At 48.1% G+C, this 19,866-nt stretch overlaps 1 protein-coding gene across 1 annotated transcript in view; it reads right to left on the reverse strand.

Annotated features, from left to right (window-relative positions):
- The window catches only part of LOC122391372, a 32,395-nt gene extending 13,987 nt beyond the window's left edge, over nucleotides 1–18,408 (reverse strand). Inside the window, exons 1-11 of the mRNA XM_043385183.1 lie at nucleotides 18,310–18,408; nucleotides 16,401–16,589; nucleotides 16,006–16,097; nucleotides 15,515–15,660; nucleotides 14,475–14,596; nucleotides 5,616–5,762; nucleotides 4,227–4,393; nucleotides 1,777–1,943; nucleotides 1,452–1,542; nucleotides 1,156–1,303; nucleotides 468–608 (exon numbers count right to left, since the gene is read on the reverse strand). Coding sequence (XP_043241118.1) covers nucleotides 468–608; nucleotides 1,156–1,303; nucleotides 1,452–1,542; nucleotides 1,777–1,943; nucleotides 4,227–4,393; nucleotides 5,616–5,762; nucleotides 14,475–14,596; nucleotides 15,515–15,660; nucleotides 16,006–16,097; nucleotides 16,401–16,581 — 1,402 coding nt within the window. The 5' untranslated portion in view covers nucleotides 16,582–16,589; nucleotides 18,310–18,408. The remainder of the gene's footprint in view (nucleotides 1–467; nucleotides 609–1,155; nucleotides 1,304–1,451; nucleotides 1,543–1,776; nucleotides 1,944–4,226; nucleotides 4,394–5,615; nucleotides 5,763–14,474; nucleotides 14,597–15,514; nucleotides 15,661–16,005; nucleotides 16,098–16,400; nucleotides 16,590–18,309) is intronic.
- Between the last annotated feature and the right edge of the window lie 1,458 nt (nucleotides 18,409–19,866).

Consider the following 19,866-nt stretch of genomic DNA (forward strand, 5'->3'; position numbering starts at 1 on the left):
AAATATTCTCATAAGCAGTAGGTACTAACTACATCGTGATCATCTGCTAAAAGCTGTGTCTCTGATGTAAAAAATTAGAATGCTTCATTCTGTCTCAATGTCCATTCGTTTTCGTTTTCAAAGGTACAATTTGGCAATAAAGATGACTTGAGATCGGGAAGGTGCATGCACGTTAATTGGCTAAAGCCATATCTCATTCACACCGCTCGTGGGCAGCAGGATCACGTGATTTCAAACTCCGAATATTTTGTAACGTGGTCAACCTTATTTGAAATGCCTTTTTATCCTCAAGTCATAATCATGGTATAGTGTTTTAAAACGACTGCATCGAAGTTCGAACGCTTTCCGTTGCTGGTACTTACGTTGCAGTTATTGCGTAAGTTATTACGTAGTTATTACTGCAATATTCGGCGCCGGATTGCATTGCAACATCTCACATCATCTTTATACCGGTAGCAATCACTCACAGGGCAGGTAGGCAACCAACACGGCAAACTCGTCAGAGCGGGAGAGAGTGTTGAACCCTTCGTCTCCGATCTCCCGGACCGGACTAAAGTCGTCTTCGTCAGTTAGGAGGAGCTCCAACTCGTCATCTTGCTTCAGCACGGCTGAAAAACATTACGGAACTCAATATTAATCGCGCGATGGTGATGCATTTTCGATACCAGTGAAGTAGTACTTTACTGTGGTGTAGGTATCTTAGCATATGCGCACCTAGTGCGGTGCATTTTTGTGTAGCTATAAGGAGCACGTGCGCTGCTTCAATGTTGTTTCAGAGGTAACCTCTTTCAAATTACGGCGACACATATAAAGAGAAATAAATACACAGATACGCCACCATCGGGATTCGAGCAGGTGGGTTCGGAGATTGCGCAGGGACGCAGCTAAACAAAGAAGGAACGACAGCCTAAAATAAACCAAGTCCAATATCCTTTTAATCAAAATTGACGTAGACAAACTCCTGACTCAATTGACAGATTCTTATTGCGCTACATTGCGCTACAGAGTCTCAATTTGTCACGAGAGCTTTCAATTATTCTATAGCTAACACCACTAGAACTCCGGGTAATGCTGTAAGTCTGGACTGTGTCGGAGCGGCACTGTTGCTGAGCGCGTGATTGGACCGTTTTGCCGGGCGCGCACGCTGTTGCTGACCGGGGACATTGTCCGTACGCAGCTGGAGGTCGTCCCACTCGGTCTCGGCGCGCTGCTGCCGCTCCACCTGCTTCAGGTACTTGATCAACTGGCTCTGGATGAATCCTACGGCGTCATCGTACTCGTTCAGCACGGCCGACGCTGTCTCCTGTAGTACATGAAAATGGAGTGATGGTCAACTTCGGTCACCCAGTGTAGAAAGCATAACGTAATTGGCATTGCGGTATAACGCACAGTGCAGACGGTATGGTGTCTCGGCAGTTGGCAATGAACGTCTCCATCAATGTCTGACTCACCGTTCCCCTGGTAATGAAGGCCAAGGAGGGAAGATAGAGGTGTTCCCTGTCCAGGCCGAACTCAGCTAGTGATTCCGCCGGCCAGCTGTCTCTGTCAAAGGAGGCGATTTATCAGCAAATAAAACATTTCATCGTAAAGTTAATTATGGTTTTGCCACTAGAAATCCAATGCTGCGCTTCTTTTCGATGCAAGTCGCATTATTTCTCAGCATTATCTTTTAGCTTATAATCTTTTAGCCTCTTTTAGCCTCACGCCTCATTTCCTAACCACATATATAGTGTTGCATTCGATACACACAGGTATACGTGCTCATTGTTTACTCACAGGTCGAGTATAACGAATCCGACTGAGCCGCGGAACAGGGTGCCGAGTGCCGGTGCGGCGGCGGTCACCCGGTCCCGGCTGGTCACGTCGGTCAGCAGCAGTGTCACGTGCGTCCGCCGCAGGTCGAACGGCAGCTCACGGGCCGACACGGGACCGGCCGCCTCCACCTGTCAGTAGCAGGAAGTGACTGAAATCAAGCGGTACTTCCTGAGAGCATTATAAGCCGAAGGTAAGTACGACGCTCATAGAATTGGTATGCAAGACTTAACCCGGCAGTTGCTGGGGTATTTCGCCACCCACCGTTTGCTGGGGGGGGGGGGGGGGCGTTAAACGCCCCCAGCCGATAACTCGAGAACCAATAGGCGCAGCGAAACGCACGAGGCGGCAAACGAAAGAACGCGACGAGACGCTTCAGATGAGTACTTTAAAGTTGAATTTTGAGGTCACAGGTCGGGTCAAGGTCAGGTCAAACACCTGAAATCGGGCTTTCAGTAGCATGGACTTCAGGACTTCGCAATGGGCGCCTCTCGTCATAAACTCTGTCAAAACGGTGCACAATCCATCATATAAGGCCTACAAGAGTGTCAGCTCCATGTAGGGGTCAGTCAAGCATAGGTCAGGGTCAAGGTCAGGTCAACCCGGTAGGCACATATCCTCGAAAATCAAAACTGATATTCGCAGCATGTGACACATGTTTTATGGGTAATTTGGGGCGTAGAACACGATGGTGACATTCATTTTATCATATGTGTACGTGTTTGGCTAAAAAAGTTCAATTTAAGAAATGCATGTATCATGGTCGTGAAGTAGTCACGAGAAATTGCCAAGATTCAGTTCAAGATTTTGGAAAATGCGGAACGATAATCAATAATCGAAGATAGCCATTTGATTGTTCATGGTATTGGCAGTCTAATGGCGTTTACGGCATGTCTGTATGTCTATTTTGTGATTTTATATGATTTTTTGAACATATGCTGTTTTTGGTCGAAAAGTCAGAAATCATGACGTCACTAAAACCTCGATATCTCAAAAATTTTCCGACCGATTTTTTTTGAAACTTTGCCACAATAAACTTCAATCAATTCCCTACAGGTACCCAAAATTTGGCGCGCCTGCGGCGTGCCGTTTTTATGCTATGGCCCGGCGAAAAAAGTGGGGGCGTTTAACGCCCCCCCCCCCAGCAACTCGCGGGATAACACGCATGCTTCGTCCTGGAAATAATTAAACCCACGGTGTTCTTCTTAGCCATTATATAACACAGTTCAGTCTGGTTCCAGCCTCCGGCGCAGCGTCGTGCCAATCTCGTCTGTTCTGGACACCTTATGGGCGCCATATTTCTCTGGGCTATTTCCGAGCCCCGGCCGGTGCCGCCTCTCGGCCTGTGTGTGGGCGAGAGACAGGGCCGCCGCCACTATCCCGCCGGTATGAGACGGCAGCTGTGAGCACGGCCTCAGGTGCAGCCGGATTTGACGCCGCCGGTTGGCGATGGCTCTGGCCTGCCGGTGAGCCCAACACGCAGTTGAACGGCGTCCCTGAGAGGATGGAAGAGGCTGAGGCTCCTAGTTGTGAGATGTCGTGACCAACTGCAGCCTCACGTTGCTCGAGAGAGAATGACACGCGACTCCGATACTTAGCACTACGATATTCTGGTCTCCGATATAAAACAGTTTAACATTTATTGTCTACATCTACAAGAAAGAGGAAATGCGCAATAAAACTGAACTTTTCCTTTAACATCGGCAACAAAGCCGTTCGCATTATACATTTATGAGTTCTTCACTCATGTATCTGCAGTATAATTGATCACATATGTCCGTTCACTCGTGCTGATGCGCTACGCTTCAATTCGTCGGTATATTATTACTTCCCCGTGTGATAGCACGTGTCTCACCCCTCTGTCAAGGAAATCATATTCTTACTTTTGCTATGCGATTCCTGGAACTACTTTATTTGTCACGGTGTCACTTGCACCGTATAGACAGTGTCTCCAGACTGTTTCATGTGTCTCGGCTGCCTTTGCCTTTGAAGACGCGTAAATATTGCATCCGCGCCCTTCCAAAAAGGTGAAGCTCAGTAGGTGTGGTGTGAGGGCCTCTCTGAAAAGTTTAGCGAGCGTAGGCTGGCAGGCAGACACCGCGCCAATATTGTTAAACAGAAGAGCAGGCAGCCAGTCACGTTGCCCGCTTAGGAAGCCATGTGACCCGCCTGTAACCAGTGTCTGCCGACCAACGGGCTCAGCCGTGCTTACACGGAACCGACTCGGTCGGCTACAAAATGTCATACAATTGAGTAAATGCGGATACATAATGCGCCATGCTAACTTCCACATCTGTTCTCATGACGGAACAATCAAACCGGAATGATTTCTACTCAAAGTCCGAACTGATTTCTGAACCTGCTGGAAACCTAACTGTCTGAAGGTGGGCCTCGGGGTGACCTGCGGCTCTCACCCATCCGGGCCGGGTGCTGGCTCTGAGGAAGTGTCTCAGCTCCTCGGCGTTCAGCTCCCAGTGGAACCCGGCGGCGTGGCAGCGGCCGGGGGTGCCGAGCGGCTCCCCGTCGCCGCCACCTCCACACAGCAGCATCCAAAGGCGCGGGCTGAGCAGCTCGGTCTGATCTGGACAGAGGGAAGATGAGCCCACTCAGCTAGGAAGGAATTGAAGACAAACGAAAACGTGTTCGGAATTAACCCGCGCACCGACGGGGGTCTGCGCCAACTTAGTACCGACGGGGGGGGGGGGGGCGGATGACCGCCCCCCCTGAGATCTCGAGAACGAAGCAAGATAGCGACAAGCGGTAAACGGCATCGGATACGCACGGTCAAGATCTACAATTTTTACTAAGGTCATTTTCAGGTCAGGTCAAAGATGACGTCACAGGGGTCGAAAAAGTCAAAATGGCGGCGCTAAATATGGAGAGAGTTTTTCTCGAATAACTTTCGAATTAGTCAAGATAGGAACAAACTAAGGGCATCATCGTGATCCTCTCGTCAATCCGCATCGAATGATATATATGTTGACCTCGAAAGGTCAAGGTCAAAGGTTGACCTCAGGTCACGTGACCTCGAGGTCATCATGTATATCATTCGATGCGTCTTGACGAGCTGAACATAATGAGACCATCCACGCGTCTGTATCTTGTTCCTGTACGGAGTTATTGGCCAAAAACCTTTGGTGACCTTTGATGACGTCACATGACCTCACAGCTGCCCAACAGCAAAACAGACCTCAAGGTAGTGAAGGTTGATCGTATATGAAGTCATGTATGGTATATGGGGCCATTCCGACCCGTTTTAGTGGTAAAAACAGGGAGCTGATTTTTCCCCCATTGACTTATAATGGGGAGGTCGCGAAATTGACCTGACCTTAGGTCACCGATATCAAAATTCCGAGATATACAAATTGTAGCTACTAATGACCTAATAACATCCTGCGACTTTCAAAGGCCTCCGACATCTACTGTAGCTCTGGCACGGTGACAAAGTTGCAAAAAAGTGACTTGAGGTTGGGTCATTCAAAGTGACCTGGTGACCTGACCTTGAAAGTTAGGAGGTTAAAACTTGCACACCATGTGTAAAATTGATAAGGGAATAGTCATACCAAATTTCGCGGCGCTACGCGCCGCGGTTTTCCCGCTATTCGCGAAAAACCTCAGGGGGGGGGCGGATATCCGCCCCCCCCGTCGGTGCGCGGGTTAAGTTATACGGCTAAATCATGTTCAAGTATTCGCCGTCCTTGACGAAATCTTTAGAGTTCAGATAAGTCAGTTTTCCACGCATGGATAAACAATTTAAAGCACATAATTGTGTCTGATATGGCGACTGATGACTGCTTCTCTACCTTCCAAACTCTGGTACAGCGGCGGTGGAAGGTCGACGACTGCCTCCTCTGATGACGTCATAACAAACTGCAGCCGATTGGTGACGTCATCGGTGGCCTCCTCTGCGGTGTTTTCTTCCAGCGCGGCTTCCAGCAGCAGCCGGTGCTCTGGAAACGAAATAAACATTCACTAGTCCAGCAACAAGTGGTCCGATTAGTGAGAAAAAGTGTAGGAAAGAAACATTCGGAACAAGAACAAATAAGGTTAAAGGTAGTGTGCCAGCTTTCCTGGACCGTATGGAGTTAATGGCCCAGATAAGGAGAACCGGATTTTTAGAACTTATCCATACCTTCAAAACTCATGGAAACGTCTTAAATTCTTCAAATTTTGAGTACCCCAGTGCGAAATTCGCCCCGACGGGTTGTCGGTCGTACCCCAACCACATTTCACACCACTATGAACAATAAATGCACACACTGAAATCGCTATTACCGATAGGCTCATCCAATCAAGTTTCGATAAACCCGTTCATCATCATCTCCTGCGGTTTCGAACACGCCTGTTAGGTGGTGCGGTAGACCGCGCCCAAAGCCAGGGCTTCGGTAACGTGAGGTAGCCGAGTCGGGGCAGCGTGCGCTGACCCAAGCCGGGGCCGCGCGTCCTCCCGTTGTCATGTGATAGCCCGGGGCTGCCCGGGGATGCGGTAGACCGCGCCCAAAGCCGCGGCCCCGGCTTGGGTCAGCGCACACTGCCCCGACTCGGCTACCTCACGTTACCGGGGCCCTGGCTTTGGGCGCGGCTTCTGCTCATACTTTGAGGTGCGGTGGTGGTGCGTCGGGCCGCGCGCTCTGACTTCGGACAAGAAAAATGCGTCAGCTGATCATTGTCATTTCTGCCACTTTCATGTGGTGAGATGGGGTCATAACTTTAGAGACGGCTGTTTCATATCAATTATTTTACATAAAATAATATTTCAAACCATAAATTAATGTTCGACAGCCAAATTAAAGAAACAATACCAATACAGGCTTACAGTTTAAATTCGACATTGTGTTGTCTACGATTAGACAGCTGATAACTCATTCCCGTACGTCGTAACTCTATAATGACCTTTGCTTATTGTCACATGTGCGCCGCATTCGCGATTGTTGCCCGACGCCTGTTTGCAGGTGAGCCCACTACAGTTGTTATACATATCGAAAAACCGAAAAACTTTTAGGCGAAAAAAGCACTATTTTAGGCCCATTTTTGATTTTTTTTGCGATTTTAGGTAAAAACAGAAGCTTCTTATCCTAGGAAAAATAAAATGGGAAATCATTGGAAGGTGGCACACTACCTTTAAAGAAAAGTTGCTCTCGCTAGGAAATTTGAGATCTAATTAATGTTACAACATCCAGTTGTTGAGTGCCGTCACTCGTCTCAAAATGGATGGTGTTGCTGCGCTGAGCTCCGGATGCGTACAGGTTCACTATGACAGCTGCGAGCTTCTTTTGATGGCACATTATTATGCAGGGTCGGACAAGGTCAAATTTGGTATGTATTCAGCGTGTAGCGTGAGGTGCATGGTTAGTCGCAAAGCAAATTCAGTCCTCTACGTGCCGTGCTTGAAGTGTGAATAATTAACTTTTCCCAGAATCAGAAATCTTGTTTTTCCTTTGGCAGATTCGGCGACAGGGTGCTGAAACTAAGCGACAGCCTTTCCAGCTAGTCTAACATACGAGTGCATATTTCACTGTCGCTCAGTGTCGCGAGGAACTTGAAATGCAGCGGACGGTTTTATTTTGGTGCGCTGAAAGTCTTTGCTCTATGCTTTGGAAAAGACGGCGTCGCACAGACACTGAAGTGTGGGTCTGTAGTTTCCGGTGAAGTTTGAATTGTTAGTCCCTTGAGCATTGCACCATCCTGCACAATATGGGTGAATGTCACAGTGGTTCTATTCCTCGCCATTCAGAGTGGGGGGGGGGGGGGGGCGTGTGGCGGAACACACGCTTCATTATTACACAGATGGATGAAGGGAGTTGAAAGCGGGTGGGTGGGAACTGGGAATCGAATTGTTGTAAATGTCCGTAACACAAAACTGAACTGTCAACCGGCTCATAAGCTATCGGCGAAGTAGAGAGACACCGCATCTCGATTTCCTATCGTTAAAAAGGAAATAATAGGTCTGCATAGGACTGCACAGGGACTAAGGCAATAGAAAGAACTAACACAAAATGAAGCAAACTCCTTTTCTAGCGAAGCAGCAAAGACTAAGTGCCCACGGAACCTTTGAACGGCAATTTATGTAAAGAAACTTCGATGTTCCTTCAGTCACAAACTACGTCGTACTTCTGAGAAGTGATTCCCGCCCACGTTCTATGTCAGCGGTCAAGGTCACCAAAGAACGACAGTCTGAACGACGTCTGAGGAGCAGAGATGACCCACCTTCTGCGCTGTGGAGCTGGCTCTCTGAAAAAGATGCCAATCCTATCCCCAGCAAAAACGTTCAATCGTTACATCAGCCATCCGCGACGAGTCTCCTTTGCCAATACGAAACTAGAGAAGGTAAAGCTGATGCCGTAGGTATATGGAAATTAACTCGACAAAAAAAAACAGATTACGAAGCACATACAAACAAACTTCGTTATCAATAAGCTAATAAAACAAACCACAAAAGACTTGGGTATTGGCTGCAGGGCTCGTTTTTATTACACTCAGGTGTATTGTGCAATATTTCTCTTTTTAACTGGCTCGTACTTATGCATGTTGTGTTTGCTCTGGTTACTTTGACAAAAGGTCAATGAATGGGTAATCCAGAATTGGAGGATCAAAAGCATGCGATAGCATGCTTTTGCATCCGGAAATTCCCATTGGTGGGTCGCTGAAAAAAAGTTCGGCTGAACCTGTTTGTCAGTGAGTGTGTGTGTGAGTTTGTCCAAGCTTTTTTGGACCTGGAGTCAAAATGGGTGGACCGATCGGGACGAAAGTGGGACCGTTTGATTCGTCTCCGGCGAGGTAAACTTTTGGTGCTGGCCTCGGTTCGCTCGGTGCTTCGTGGCACATGCTATTCCGCTTCAAAGTTTTGGTGACACGAAATTTTTTGTCAAGGCTACAGGTCAACCCGAGGTCACGGGCAAAGCCATACTGGCGGGACACATCGGTAACACCTTGAACCAGTTTCCAGGGGGGTCACCGTCTGCGAGGGGTGCAGGCTGCACGTGCTGGGGTCGGAAAACCGTTTTGACGTGAGGTCCTCTGGCTCAAAGAAATTTTAAGCTATCAACCTCGAAATCGGTTCAATGGTAGTCCCAGGCAAGGCCTCCAAAATAATGCACATTTGGTTGAGCTAAACTCTGTGGTGCATGAGCTATGCACGTGCAAGCCGATTGCACCCCTTCGTACGTTGCCACGCCTGCAGGGTAAACGGCAGCTCTAACTGGTTCAAAACTTGCAGGTCATAAGAAGAATACATTTGATCACGACATTCCGGCGAGATAATATCCGAGGGGTGCAAGCTGCGCGTGCGGGGGGCGGATAACGGTTTTGACGATGGATCCTCTGATCCCGGGAAACGTCGAGCTAGCGACACAAAAGTCGGTACACTGATAGAACTAGACACACGTTACAGGATGTTATGAAAATGCCTGCACTGTGGTGCCTGGGACATGAACTATGCACGTGCAGTTAATTCATATCTTACTGTATAGGTAGATCTCCACATGAATATCACGTGCTTTCAACTTCAAGCATTTCATGGATGTTTCAGTTGGTTTTGCAGTCCATACCCTAATTCAATATACCCTGGTCCATACTCAGTTCGGCCTTGCTCAGTTCCATTCCTCCAATTCTGGCCCAAGGGAACGCACGAGCGCTGCCGGCATCTAGTGGGTAATCCAGAATTGGAGGATCAAAAGCATGCGATAGCATGCTTTTGCATCCGGAAATTCCCATTGGTGGGTCGCTGAAGAAAAGTTCGGCCAAGGCCAAGCCTGTTTGTCAGTGAGTATGTGAGTATGTGAGTATGTGAGTGAGTTTGTCCAAACATTTTTGGACCTGGAGTCAAAATGGGTGGACCGATCGGGACGAAAGTGGGACCGTTCGACTCGTCTCCGGCGAGGTAAACTTTTGGTGCTGGTCTCGGTTCGCTCGGTGCTTCGTGGCACATGCTATTCCGCTTCAAAGTTTCGGTGACACGAATTTTTTGTCAAGGCTACAGGTCAACCCGAGGTCACGGGCAAAGCCATACTGGCGGGACACATCGGTAACACCTTGAACCAGTTTCCAGGGGGGTCACCGTCTGCGAGGGATGCAGGCTGCACGTGCTGGGGTCGGAAAACCGTTTTGACGTGAGGTCCTCTGGCTCAAAGAAATTTTAAGCTATCAACCTCAAAATAGGTTCAATGGTAGTCCCAGGCAAGGCCTCCAGAATAATGCACATTTGGTTGAGCTAAACTCTGTGGTGCATGAGCTATGCACGTGCAAGCCGATTGCACCCCTTCGTACGTTGCCACGCCTGCAGGGTAAACGGCAGCTCTAACTGGTTCAAAACTTGCAGGTCATAAGAAGAATACATTTGATCACGACATTCCGGCGAGATAATATCCGAGGGGTGCAAGCTGCGCGTGCGGGGGGCGGATAACGGTTTTGACGAGTGATCCTCTGATCCCGGGAAACGTCGAGCTAGCGACACAAAAGTCGGTACACTGATAGAACTAGCCACACGCTACAGGGTGTAATGAAAATGACTGCACTGGGGTGCCTGGGACATGAACTACGCACGCGCAGTTAATTAATATCTTACTGTAGGTAGATATCCACACCAATCTCACGTGCTTCCAAACATTTTTGGGATGTTTCGGTTAGTTTCAGGTTCAGTCCAAGCTCAGTCGGCTCCCTATATATGGCCTTGGTCGGCTCGCTCAGTCCGCTCAGTCCAAGCTCAGTCTGTGTTTCGGTGGTTTGGCCCGGTGTGTGCCCTCAGTCCGTTCCTCCAATTCTGGCCCAAGGCAACGCAAGAGCGCTGCCGGTATCTAGTTACCTATACCATTGAGTGAACTGACTGCTTACTTTTGCGGAGCGAGGCAACCCTCGTAAGACAGCACTTTGCCCTCCACCGATACTTTATACCGAATGCAGGATTACATGGCTGAGCGGCACTGGAAGGAATCAGACGGCCTAGTGAAATACCGAGCTTGTGCAGTCAAGACCGCTTGTGAGGCAGCACCCTTGGTGACCGATTCCAGCACTATGAACCTACGTAGCGGTGCTTAACGCCTATGTTTTACATTGCTCGTATTATTTTGAGTGCTTGTACTCGTCCTAGAAACAACGAAATATGTAGAGCTCGCAGTGAGGATTATGCAGCCAGCTTTCTAAGTCTTTCAAATTTGATTCCAGAAGCTTGTTATCTCATAAAAAGTTGGCAGATGCCGAATGTTTTGAAAACATTGCCCTCACCATTACTTTCCCGATGCACTGGATTTAACTCGGTAGATTATGTGGCAGACAGCGCCGGGTGATGCTTTAATTTGTCATCCCGCAGTTAAAAATGACTTAAGTTTATTGCTGGAAATGCTGAAGAGGACATGAGCGTGCTGTAGTTGACCTCATCCAAAGGAGCATATTATTACAAGAACGTATTAATCATATTCATTTACAAGCAAAATGATAGAGATGTCGAACAATTACGTGGAGACAAGAAAGGTCGCCAGGTGGCAGGTATGTCAACTCGCGCTGCATTCATCGACTTGTATTGGAGAACTGACCTGAACCTCGCCCGGGACTGCTCACTGCACAGTTCAGCTCAGCTCAGCTCAGCTCAGCTCAGCGGATAGCACGGCGGGCGGCACATCAGCCCTGAGGGGATTAATACGGTAGGTCGGAGCGGCGCAATCAATCACGGCTCGCCGCTCGGTACCTCGGCCGCTCAGCTCTCTCCGGTCCGGGGGCGAGCGGACGATACGTGATGCAGGGCTCGGTACTGCCGTGTGGGCGGGGAGCCGGCCGTTAGCGGTCGCTCGGGCACGGCCGAGCCCGGAGCCGACCTGACCACAGCGCTGTCCGCCCGATTGGAGACGCACCGCAGCAAGTCGCAGCGGCTACTCGAAACCTGCCGCACGTCAGGTCCGGCTCCGTGTTCCCAGAATGGGCTCAGAAGTCAGCGGAGTTGCTGGTAGAAATTAATGTAAGGCTTTACGGGCGTTCCTGCGGCCAGCGCCGAAACTAAAAAAGCATTAAAGAAACAAGAAAAGAAATTAAAAGGAAAGCGAGGCTGAAAATCAGTTATCGTCAACGGCAGCCACTTTTCCAAAAAAACTTACTGATGAAAATCAAATAGTGCTTGAGCACCGAGTAATAATTTATAATTGCATTTCAGTGGTTAAATACAATTTTGCTCCTAAAATAGCTAATATAAGCAATAAGCATCGGAGCGTTATCAACAGCGAATGGATGCAATTCAGCTTGCTAATTTAAATTCTTAATGACGTCTCGCCAACTACATCGCCGTGTTTCTAATGAATTGATATAACCAATTCAATCACCGAGTGTGTTGACGTCCATTGATCAAAAGTATAGTTAGCTTTTGTCCTATCCCGCGCTTCGACTGACGATCACAATAATCAGAAATTGACTGAGTATTACAAGAAACACGGAGCAAAAACAACACTGCAAGAGCCGCCCCGGGACAGGCATGGATTCAGCTATCCGAGGATATTCAGACTAGACAACACGCCTCTCAGTTGTGCTAAGGAATTACGTTTTGATAACTTTGCTCGGCAACTGGGCTGATCCGGGAGATCAGTGCTGCAGCGAGACTGCGCCAGGTCTGAGCGGGGGCGGCGGCGGGGGCGGCCCTGGTCGATAGGGCCGCAGCGGTGAGTCGGTGAGGACTCACACCGCTCGACGGTGAGCAAAGGTGAGGCGAGGTAAGTCAGGTGAGATGAGTCGGGTTATACCCGCCGGGTGAGACTAGCTGGAAACCATGAAGCTGACGGCGGCCCATGAGTACCATCATTACAACACCCACGCAGCTCTATGGCGCGGAACGGCACGGCTGAGCGAGATGACCAGTCACCATGGCGGCGAGCGGTGCGGTAGTGCAGTGGTGGGCACAACGACCGATGACACGCGCTACATGCCTCTCTGCGTGCCGTACGGTCATCCCTCCCCCGCTAATGGGTGCTCGACGGAGCGTGACATGCCGCGGCCGAGCGAGCCGGTAGTGTCAGAGGTCATCACCTCTGACCCCGGACACGACGGAGCAGTCGCCCGGACGACGACCCGCCGCGGAACAGAGCCCTAGCCTCTCAGACCACCCTGCACTTGGAGCCACTTACCAGTTGCCCGGGGGTTAGTGCGGTCGGCTGCGCAGCACCGGTCATGGGGACGGTCGGAGACGGCGTGCATCGGAGACGGCGGTGACTGCCGAGTCCGCCGCCGGTGTCATATCACCATCTCGGTCGTATCGTAGCATACACAGATTTATTGCCGCTCCCTGTATTTGGCTTATGACGTTTTTGTCCTCATCATTGCGAAACTGTGTTTATTGTTAATATGAATAAAATAATTGAAAATAAAGGATTGTTATTAATGTAGGAGCCGACTCATATCGCCTAAGACACGTCCAGAAGTCTGGGAAGGCCTGAATGCGGTAGGAAAATGATGCACCTCATATAAGCGTGGAGGGGACAGCTCGAAGTTAATGAACTTTATCAAAAGCAGAACCAAAGGCTGCAAGAATGAAATAATTTTAGATTGAAGTCATTTAGGACAAGAAATATCTTTAACACATAATGTAAAAAAAACTGTTTACTGGCGTTTACCTCAATTTAACCCGCGCCCTGGTGGGGTCTGTTTATAACGCGACCTGGTGGGTGGGGGGCTATTTTTTGCCCACCCCCTCGTATCTCCGAAACTACTTGACGGATCCGCAAAATTCAAACGCCGTTTGAAAGGCCTGTCAAATTTGTCGAAAGTAATCAAATTTCATTGACCTCGGGGTCACCGATGACGTCACAGGTCAGGTCAAAGATGACACGTTTCACCGTTCACGGGTCATCTAGGGAATGCGCTATAACACCGAAGAAAACGCATTTTGTCGAGAATCAGCGATAGGGCGTCAGTTGCCTAGTACATATGTTGCTATAAGAGGTCACTGACAATACCAGGTCAGGTCACAGGTCAGGTCACCAAGGGTCACAGGTCAGGTCACATGAACCTAACTTTAGGTACTAAGGTTGTGCGATGCATGTTTTATGGCCAATTTTTCATTTCCAACTCAATGGTGCTGGTTATAAGACTATCAGGTACGGCTTAGGTCACTTTCTGGTGAAGGTCAGGTCAAGGTCAGGTCAAGAAAGGTCAAATTTTGAAGTTGATAGTTTTGCATAAAATGAGTATTGATTCGATGCAGCTCGTCACGGGGAGTCTAATAGTGGTCTTTGTTTTGCGCTATGGGGTCTAGAATTGCTAAAAATTGAGTTTGAAAATTTGACGTCATCAATTTTGAACAGTTTTTTCGCTATAACTTCGCCAAAAAAAAGAGATATCAATCTCAAATTTGGTATGTGGATAAAAGGCGGTAAGGACTATCACATATATTCCGGTTTTTGCAAAATTCTAAAAACTTTTTGGATTTTTCGGCTATTATATTCAAAAAATCTATTTTTTGATTTTTGAGGGCCAAAATCCAAAAATTTCAAAAATCCGAGATAGCAGTTTTGTAGCCCTGTCAATTCTACAGCTTCTGCTCTTGAGCAGTAATGAGGTCACGGGATTCTGCTAACCCCTTGCAACGATGCCAACATTTTCTTCCAGTAATGATCTCTCTCCGAGCGGATATTGTTGCCCATTAGTTGATCGCGGCCCATCTGGACAGACGCGCGGTCCGCCAAACTCACCTGACGCGCCCAGAGAGGGGAAGTAAGCGGTGAGAATGTTACATCGTCCTCGGCATCTGGTCTGAAGTTCAGCCAGCTCCTGCGCTGTGTTCAGCACGGCTACCCGCTCCGCCAGCCATAGACTGCAAGAGAAGACATCATTGAGTGCTTGTAAGAACATTTCAACCACAAAATGCAGAAGATCGCGTTAGTTTGGAGCAGTGCTAAAATGCCGCGTACTGAGGCGTAGTAACTGACTGACTGCAGGATCAGAGCTCAGCGACAGCGGTCGGAGAGAGAGAGAGAGAGAGAGAGAGAGAGAGAGAGAGAGAGAGAGAGAGAGAGAGAGAGAGAGAGAGAGAGAGAGAGAGAGAGAGAGAGAGAGAGTACTGAGCGCATAGTTCAGCAGTTGGGCAGTGAACACGCCTTTAAAATCCTTAGAGAGGCTTCGGAGTTTACTGTGCAAACATCATGGGATCCCCGAATGCCCCATGGAATAGTTAAACTGACTTCGAATATTTTTTTAATTCGTGACGGAATATTTCACTTCAAATTATAGGCACTGAAAAACTTGGAACAGATCGTCTTTGTAGGTGACAGGTAACTCAACAATGCCAGCATTTATAAATAGCCCAAGCAGGAAACAAGAAAACCCATGATTACCTGTCCCGACCAAAGAAGTAGTACTTGATTGGTTGGTGCACCCATAAAGCTGGTCCTATTCGTGTCATGGATCGACCTTCGAGAATCGGGATCTACGTGGGGCGCACCTAATTGTTTCCGAAGATAACAACGGGCGAGATAAGGTTTACCGAGGAAAATAACCAGAGCGACCTCTCTATAGTTACCGGTAGGTAATCTCCCAGCCACCGCAGCCGGCAACATCTTCTTACAATACGCCCCCACGCTGCTAACCTACATATGTAAATCCAAGCATTAGGTTATTACTTTTTTATAGCTGTGGCATTTCAAGAGCTATTTCCGCCACTGCCAAATCTCCCACATATGCTAGTGTCGGTGCTGATTCTCGAGTTTCAGCACGGCGGAGGCTGTCTCCTTACTGGAGGCTGGTAGCGATGGCGGCGTCCAGGGGGCTGGGACCGGTCAGAGAGAGCGTCACACGCGGGTGGCCCTGTCGGAACGCGTGCACGGCTCGGTTCACCAGGTGCCGCCGACAAAACTGGCCCGTCTCGCCGGTACAGGACACCTGAGAAAGGTGAGAACAGTGAGGGAACTGCCGTCCGCTTCTGAAACACTACTCAAAATTGAAATCATTGTCAGCTTTTGGTTTGAATCGTGACATACCTACTTCATAATTATTGAATAGAACGGCTAAGCGTGAGTTAGCCTTTTTAGCCCGAGGCTTTTTACTGTCAATAATTTTTTTTTCAATAGCCACAAAGCCGCTTTACCCTTGCAGACTGAGTCCCTTTAATAAATAAGGAAGATCTGTTGCTATACTGTAGGCATATTGCTAGAAGAACAGAAGAGCAAAATTGGCCACTCCTCGACAGGGAATAAGCTAGTCGTTAGTACTGTCGCCAGCCCTTACCTTGCACAGTCTGATGTCAACCTCTGGCCTGCGCCTGAAGTACTTGCTGAGCTTTTTCAGCAGTTGGTGTCCCGTATCAGCAGAGTGGTGCTCTGTAGGTGGGGACGAGATCGTTCCTGGTGAAATCGTTCAGCCGTACGGACGTCAAATCTTTCCTTAAAGATTTACATTAATTTGTGTGGGTTTTAACTTTTGAACGCTTTACTTTCCTAAGAACAACAGCTTTGCTTGCAAAACTTCGCATGATCGTTATCTGCGCTGCAGAAAGTGTATTACCATTTTTAAATCCCTTTTGCTTCTTACTACTGGAAGTGCAAAATCATCTCATTAAATAAATTTATACGGTGACTAATTTTGATAACTTAAGTCCGTCCAAGCGTGATTTCTTTTCCTACCTGAGTCGTAGAAGTAGGTGACGACTACGGTGTCCGAAGTGATGCCGTCAGGGAGACTGCCGTAGTCGAGGTCTTCTATCAGTTCTCCAGCATCGCCAGTGCCCCGGACGGAGGCGGATCGCTCTCCTCTGACCCGTGACGTCAGGAGACAGAGCAGGGTCACCAGACATCGGGAGATCATGGTGCCTGCTGTAAGAGCCAGAGCACCGGTCAAACGTCAAACGGTCATAGTTGTGTGCGATGGGAGCATGCTTGAGAACATCGGTCCAATCATGATTCATTGATTAAGTTGAAAATGAACTTCGGAGTGTCACTCAACAGTTTAAAGGTATGGCGTCTAGATACTGGAAAGTTGAATAATTTAATGTGTGCTATCATTAACCCAAGCCCTGCTGGGGGGGGGGTGTTTGAACACCCCCCTGTGGTTTTTCGCGGATATCTCAAAAACGGCGGCGCGGAGCGCCGCCGTTTTTGGTCCACCTTATCATACATCAATTCTACACATGTTGGGAAAATTTCAGACCAAGGTCATTCAAGGTCAGGTCACCAGGTCACTTGAAGTGACCTCACCTCATAAAACGTTTCAATGTCTGCCATAGCTACACCGAGTGACCGATCGCTTTGAAACTTTCAGCGATTACTAAGAGCAATAGCATGTACAAAATGTATATCTCAGAATTTTGATATCGATGACCTAAGGTCAGGTCAATTTTGCGACCTCCCCATTATAAGTCAATGGGAGAAAATTGAAATGCGCCTCTTTTGGACGAAAAGCATTATAAACACTCCCAAACACTGAATTACAAGTGGTTTAGACACACTGAACATGAAAATGGTGTCCGTGACCCCTGGTTATGCCCCTGAGGTCATCTTAGGTCACGAATGGTATCTAACAGTTTTTCGCAAATAACTTTTGATAGAGGCATGCTAGAGCGATGAAAACACCTTAGATGTGTTCAGCTCGACGATACGGATCGACTGATATGCAACATGACCCTTTCCGGTCAGGTCATGACCTTGACCTGAGGTCAAATTTTCAAGTTGACCTTTCAAGGTCAAGTTATAGTTCATTCGATGCGTCTTGACGAGAGGAACACGATGCCGGTAAAAGTAAGCTCGTACAAGGTTTGGGTCAAAAGTTATTGCAGAAAAACTGTTTCCGAAAAAATCGGCTATTTTTGCAGTTTTTGCCCCCTGCAGGCAAAACCGTTGACGCTAGGTCAAATCTGAGAGAATTATTCAGAAAGAGCGCTAATAGGGCTATCGAATGCGCTTTTCCGCAGCGCTGTAGCTCTATTGGTTCCCGAGTTATGCGTTGGCTTCTTGGAAATTGTCGACATTCGACCTGGAAATCGGCGAAATTTCGCCTTCAATGACCTCTGGTGACCTGACCTTTGACCTGACCAAAAAATTGACCGAAGTAATTTCGTCATTATTTTTTATGCTCTTTCGAACGCCGCCTTCCGCGTATCGCTACGTGGCCCAGGAGCCGAGTTAGAAGGGGGGGTGTTTGAACACCCCCCCCAGCAGGGCGTGGAAATCCAGGACCCCCAGCAGGGCGCGGGTTAAACAGCTTTTAACAAAAAATGCTCATACAACTGGCCCTGCAAGACGGATTTTTATTGAATATTACGTAGAGAGTGGTATCAGATTCGGTTCATGAATAAGCTGTCGCTAATATTTTCACACATTTGTTTATGCGCTGGCTGCACATATGTAGGCTGTAACGTAAGAACGCATTGCAACAGTACATCAGTTCTGTTCTGCGCAACAAGTGCCAACACCAGTTGGACCGTGTTTTGGCCGAGGTGGGTACTCCGTTGCAAGCCAAAGCAGCAGGACGGGGGTAGAGGTGGGGATGCAGTGAGGTCACCAATCAGGGTCACTTTATCACTCAGTAACTACTCACCTTTACCACCAGGTGACTCTGTACCCCATGGGATATCAGCTCCGCGCCGCACCACGTCGCCGCCGCGCCGCACCACGCCGCCTCCACTCAGCCAACGCCGCCCCCAATCGTGGCGCCACCAGCAGCTCATCGATTCGCTCCGCAGCGCTGCCATATGCTGCACAGCGCTGCCAGATGGTTCTGGGGCGGACCGTGATATATAGGAGGGATACATTTGGCAGCGCAGGCATCCTTAGGCTCCAGCTGCTGTGCATTCATGATATTGTCCGAGTCAGCAAATTGAGAAGGTAAAAGAAAATCAGAGAACAATTCACGTGAGCTCACGTGATCACTAAGGAACCACTGAGATGTAAGGGATATAGATGGTACCTACTAATAAGCAGCATTAGCTGCAATTTGTGCACTACTAATTGCTTTGCAAACAAAATAGACATTCGATATGTGTTGCATGCATCCGGTATAGAAGTTTGATAATTGATACCGGAAACCCTACACTACGTTCCATATCATTGCATATATCGGAACTTGAGGGTGCAATTGAATGATATTTTAGTAAGTACATATCTACCCACAAAATAGTGTAAGGAGAAAGGCCTACACAATATTTCAAAAGACGAGCCTCTAGACGGCGAATAACCTACATTTACGACAATTTACTTTAATAAAGGTGTCTTCTCTTTAACAGCAATGCTTGCTTCACTTTTTATCAAATTCCACAGTCGAGGTCCGAGCTTTACCTACATTTGCTTTTATAGACCTTCAAAAAGGGACAACAAATATTCACACCCATATGTGCTGTCTGGCTCTTCTTTCATTGTTCAGGTTGGCACAAAATTACTGTTTGATTACTGTAATTAATTATGCATCATTATTCTCATAAACTATTTGAACAGTAAAAAGCTTAGGCTGAAATGTAACCTTGAATGTATTTTCATGCTGTAATGATAAAATAGCTATATAAACGATAATATTGGCAATATGTGCATTATGCATCGGATGCATCTTGAAGCCTTGTATCGCTTCTTTTGAGCACGTAAGTCCAATTTATATTCCGAATCATCACTCGCCATCAGTCCGAGTCAGTCTTGATTAAGAGCCGTCTTTAGCGCTTAAATAAAAATAAAATAAACTTTTTACAAGTTTGATAAGAGACTAAAATATAATGTCTGCAGTATACGGTCTCATGTCGATAATTGTCGGCTAGCTGCACGGATCGCCCACCCGTCCGAAACTTCCCGTCCGTAATATTCCCCCCCTCGCTCGGTAACCCCTCCCCAGTTCGGTGACTGCCACCTGGCTCAGTGACTGTCCCTCCTCCCCCCCGCTCGGTTTTACTCCTCAGTGATCACCCTCGCTCGCCCTCCTCTCCGCTCGGTTGGTGACCTATCTCGCATGGTGACCGGGCCTCTGGACGTCAGCTGAGCTTCCGAGCTGGGCGCGACACTCCCACAGGTATTTCAAAACTAAGAAGTCATACACTTAACTTCGACTGGCTTCGTTACGCGCCTGAACTCATAACAGAAGGAATTTACATACTAAACATTCTTTTACTATTTG

Source organism: Amphibalanus amphitrite, unplaced genomic scaffold (genome assembly GCF_019059575.1).
Source record: "Amphibalanus amphitrite isolate SeventyFive unplaced genomic scaffold, NRLGWU_Aamphi_draft 000434F_arrow, whole genome shotgun sequence".
NCBI lineage: Eukaryota > Metazoa > Arthropoda > Thecostraca > Balanomorpha > Balanidae > Amphibalanus > Amphibalanus amphitrite.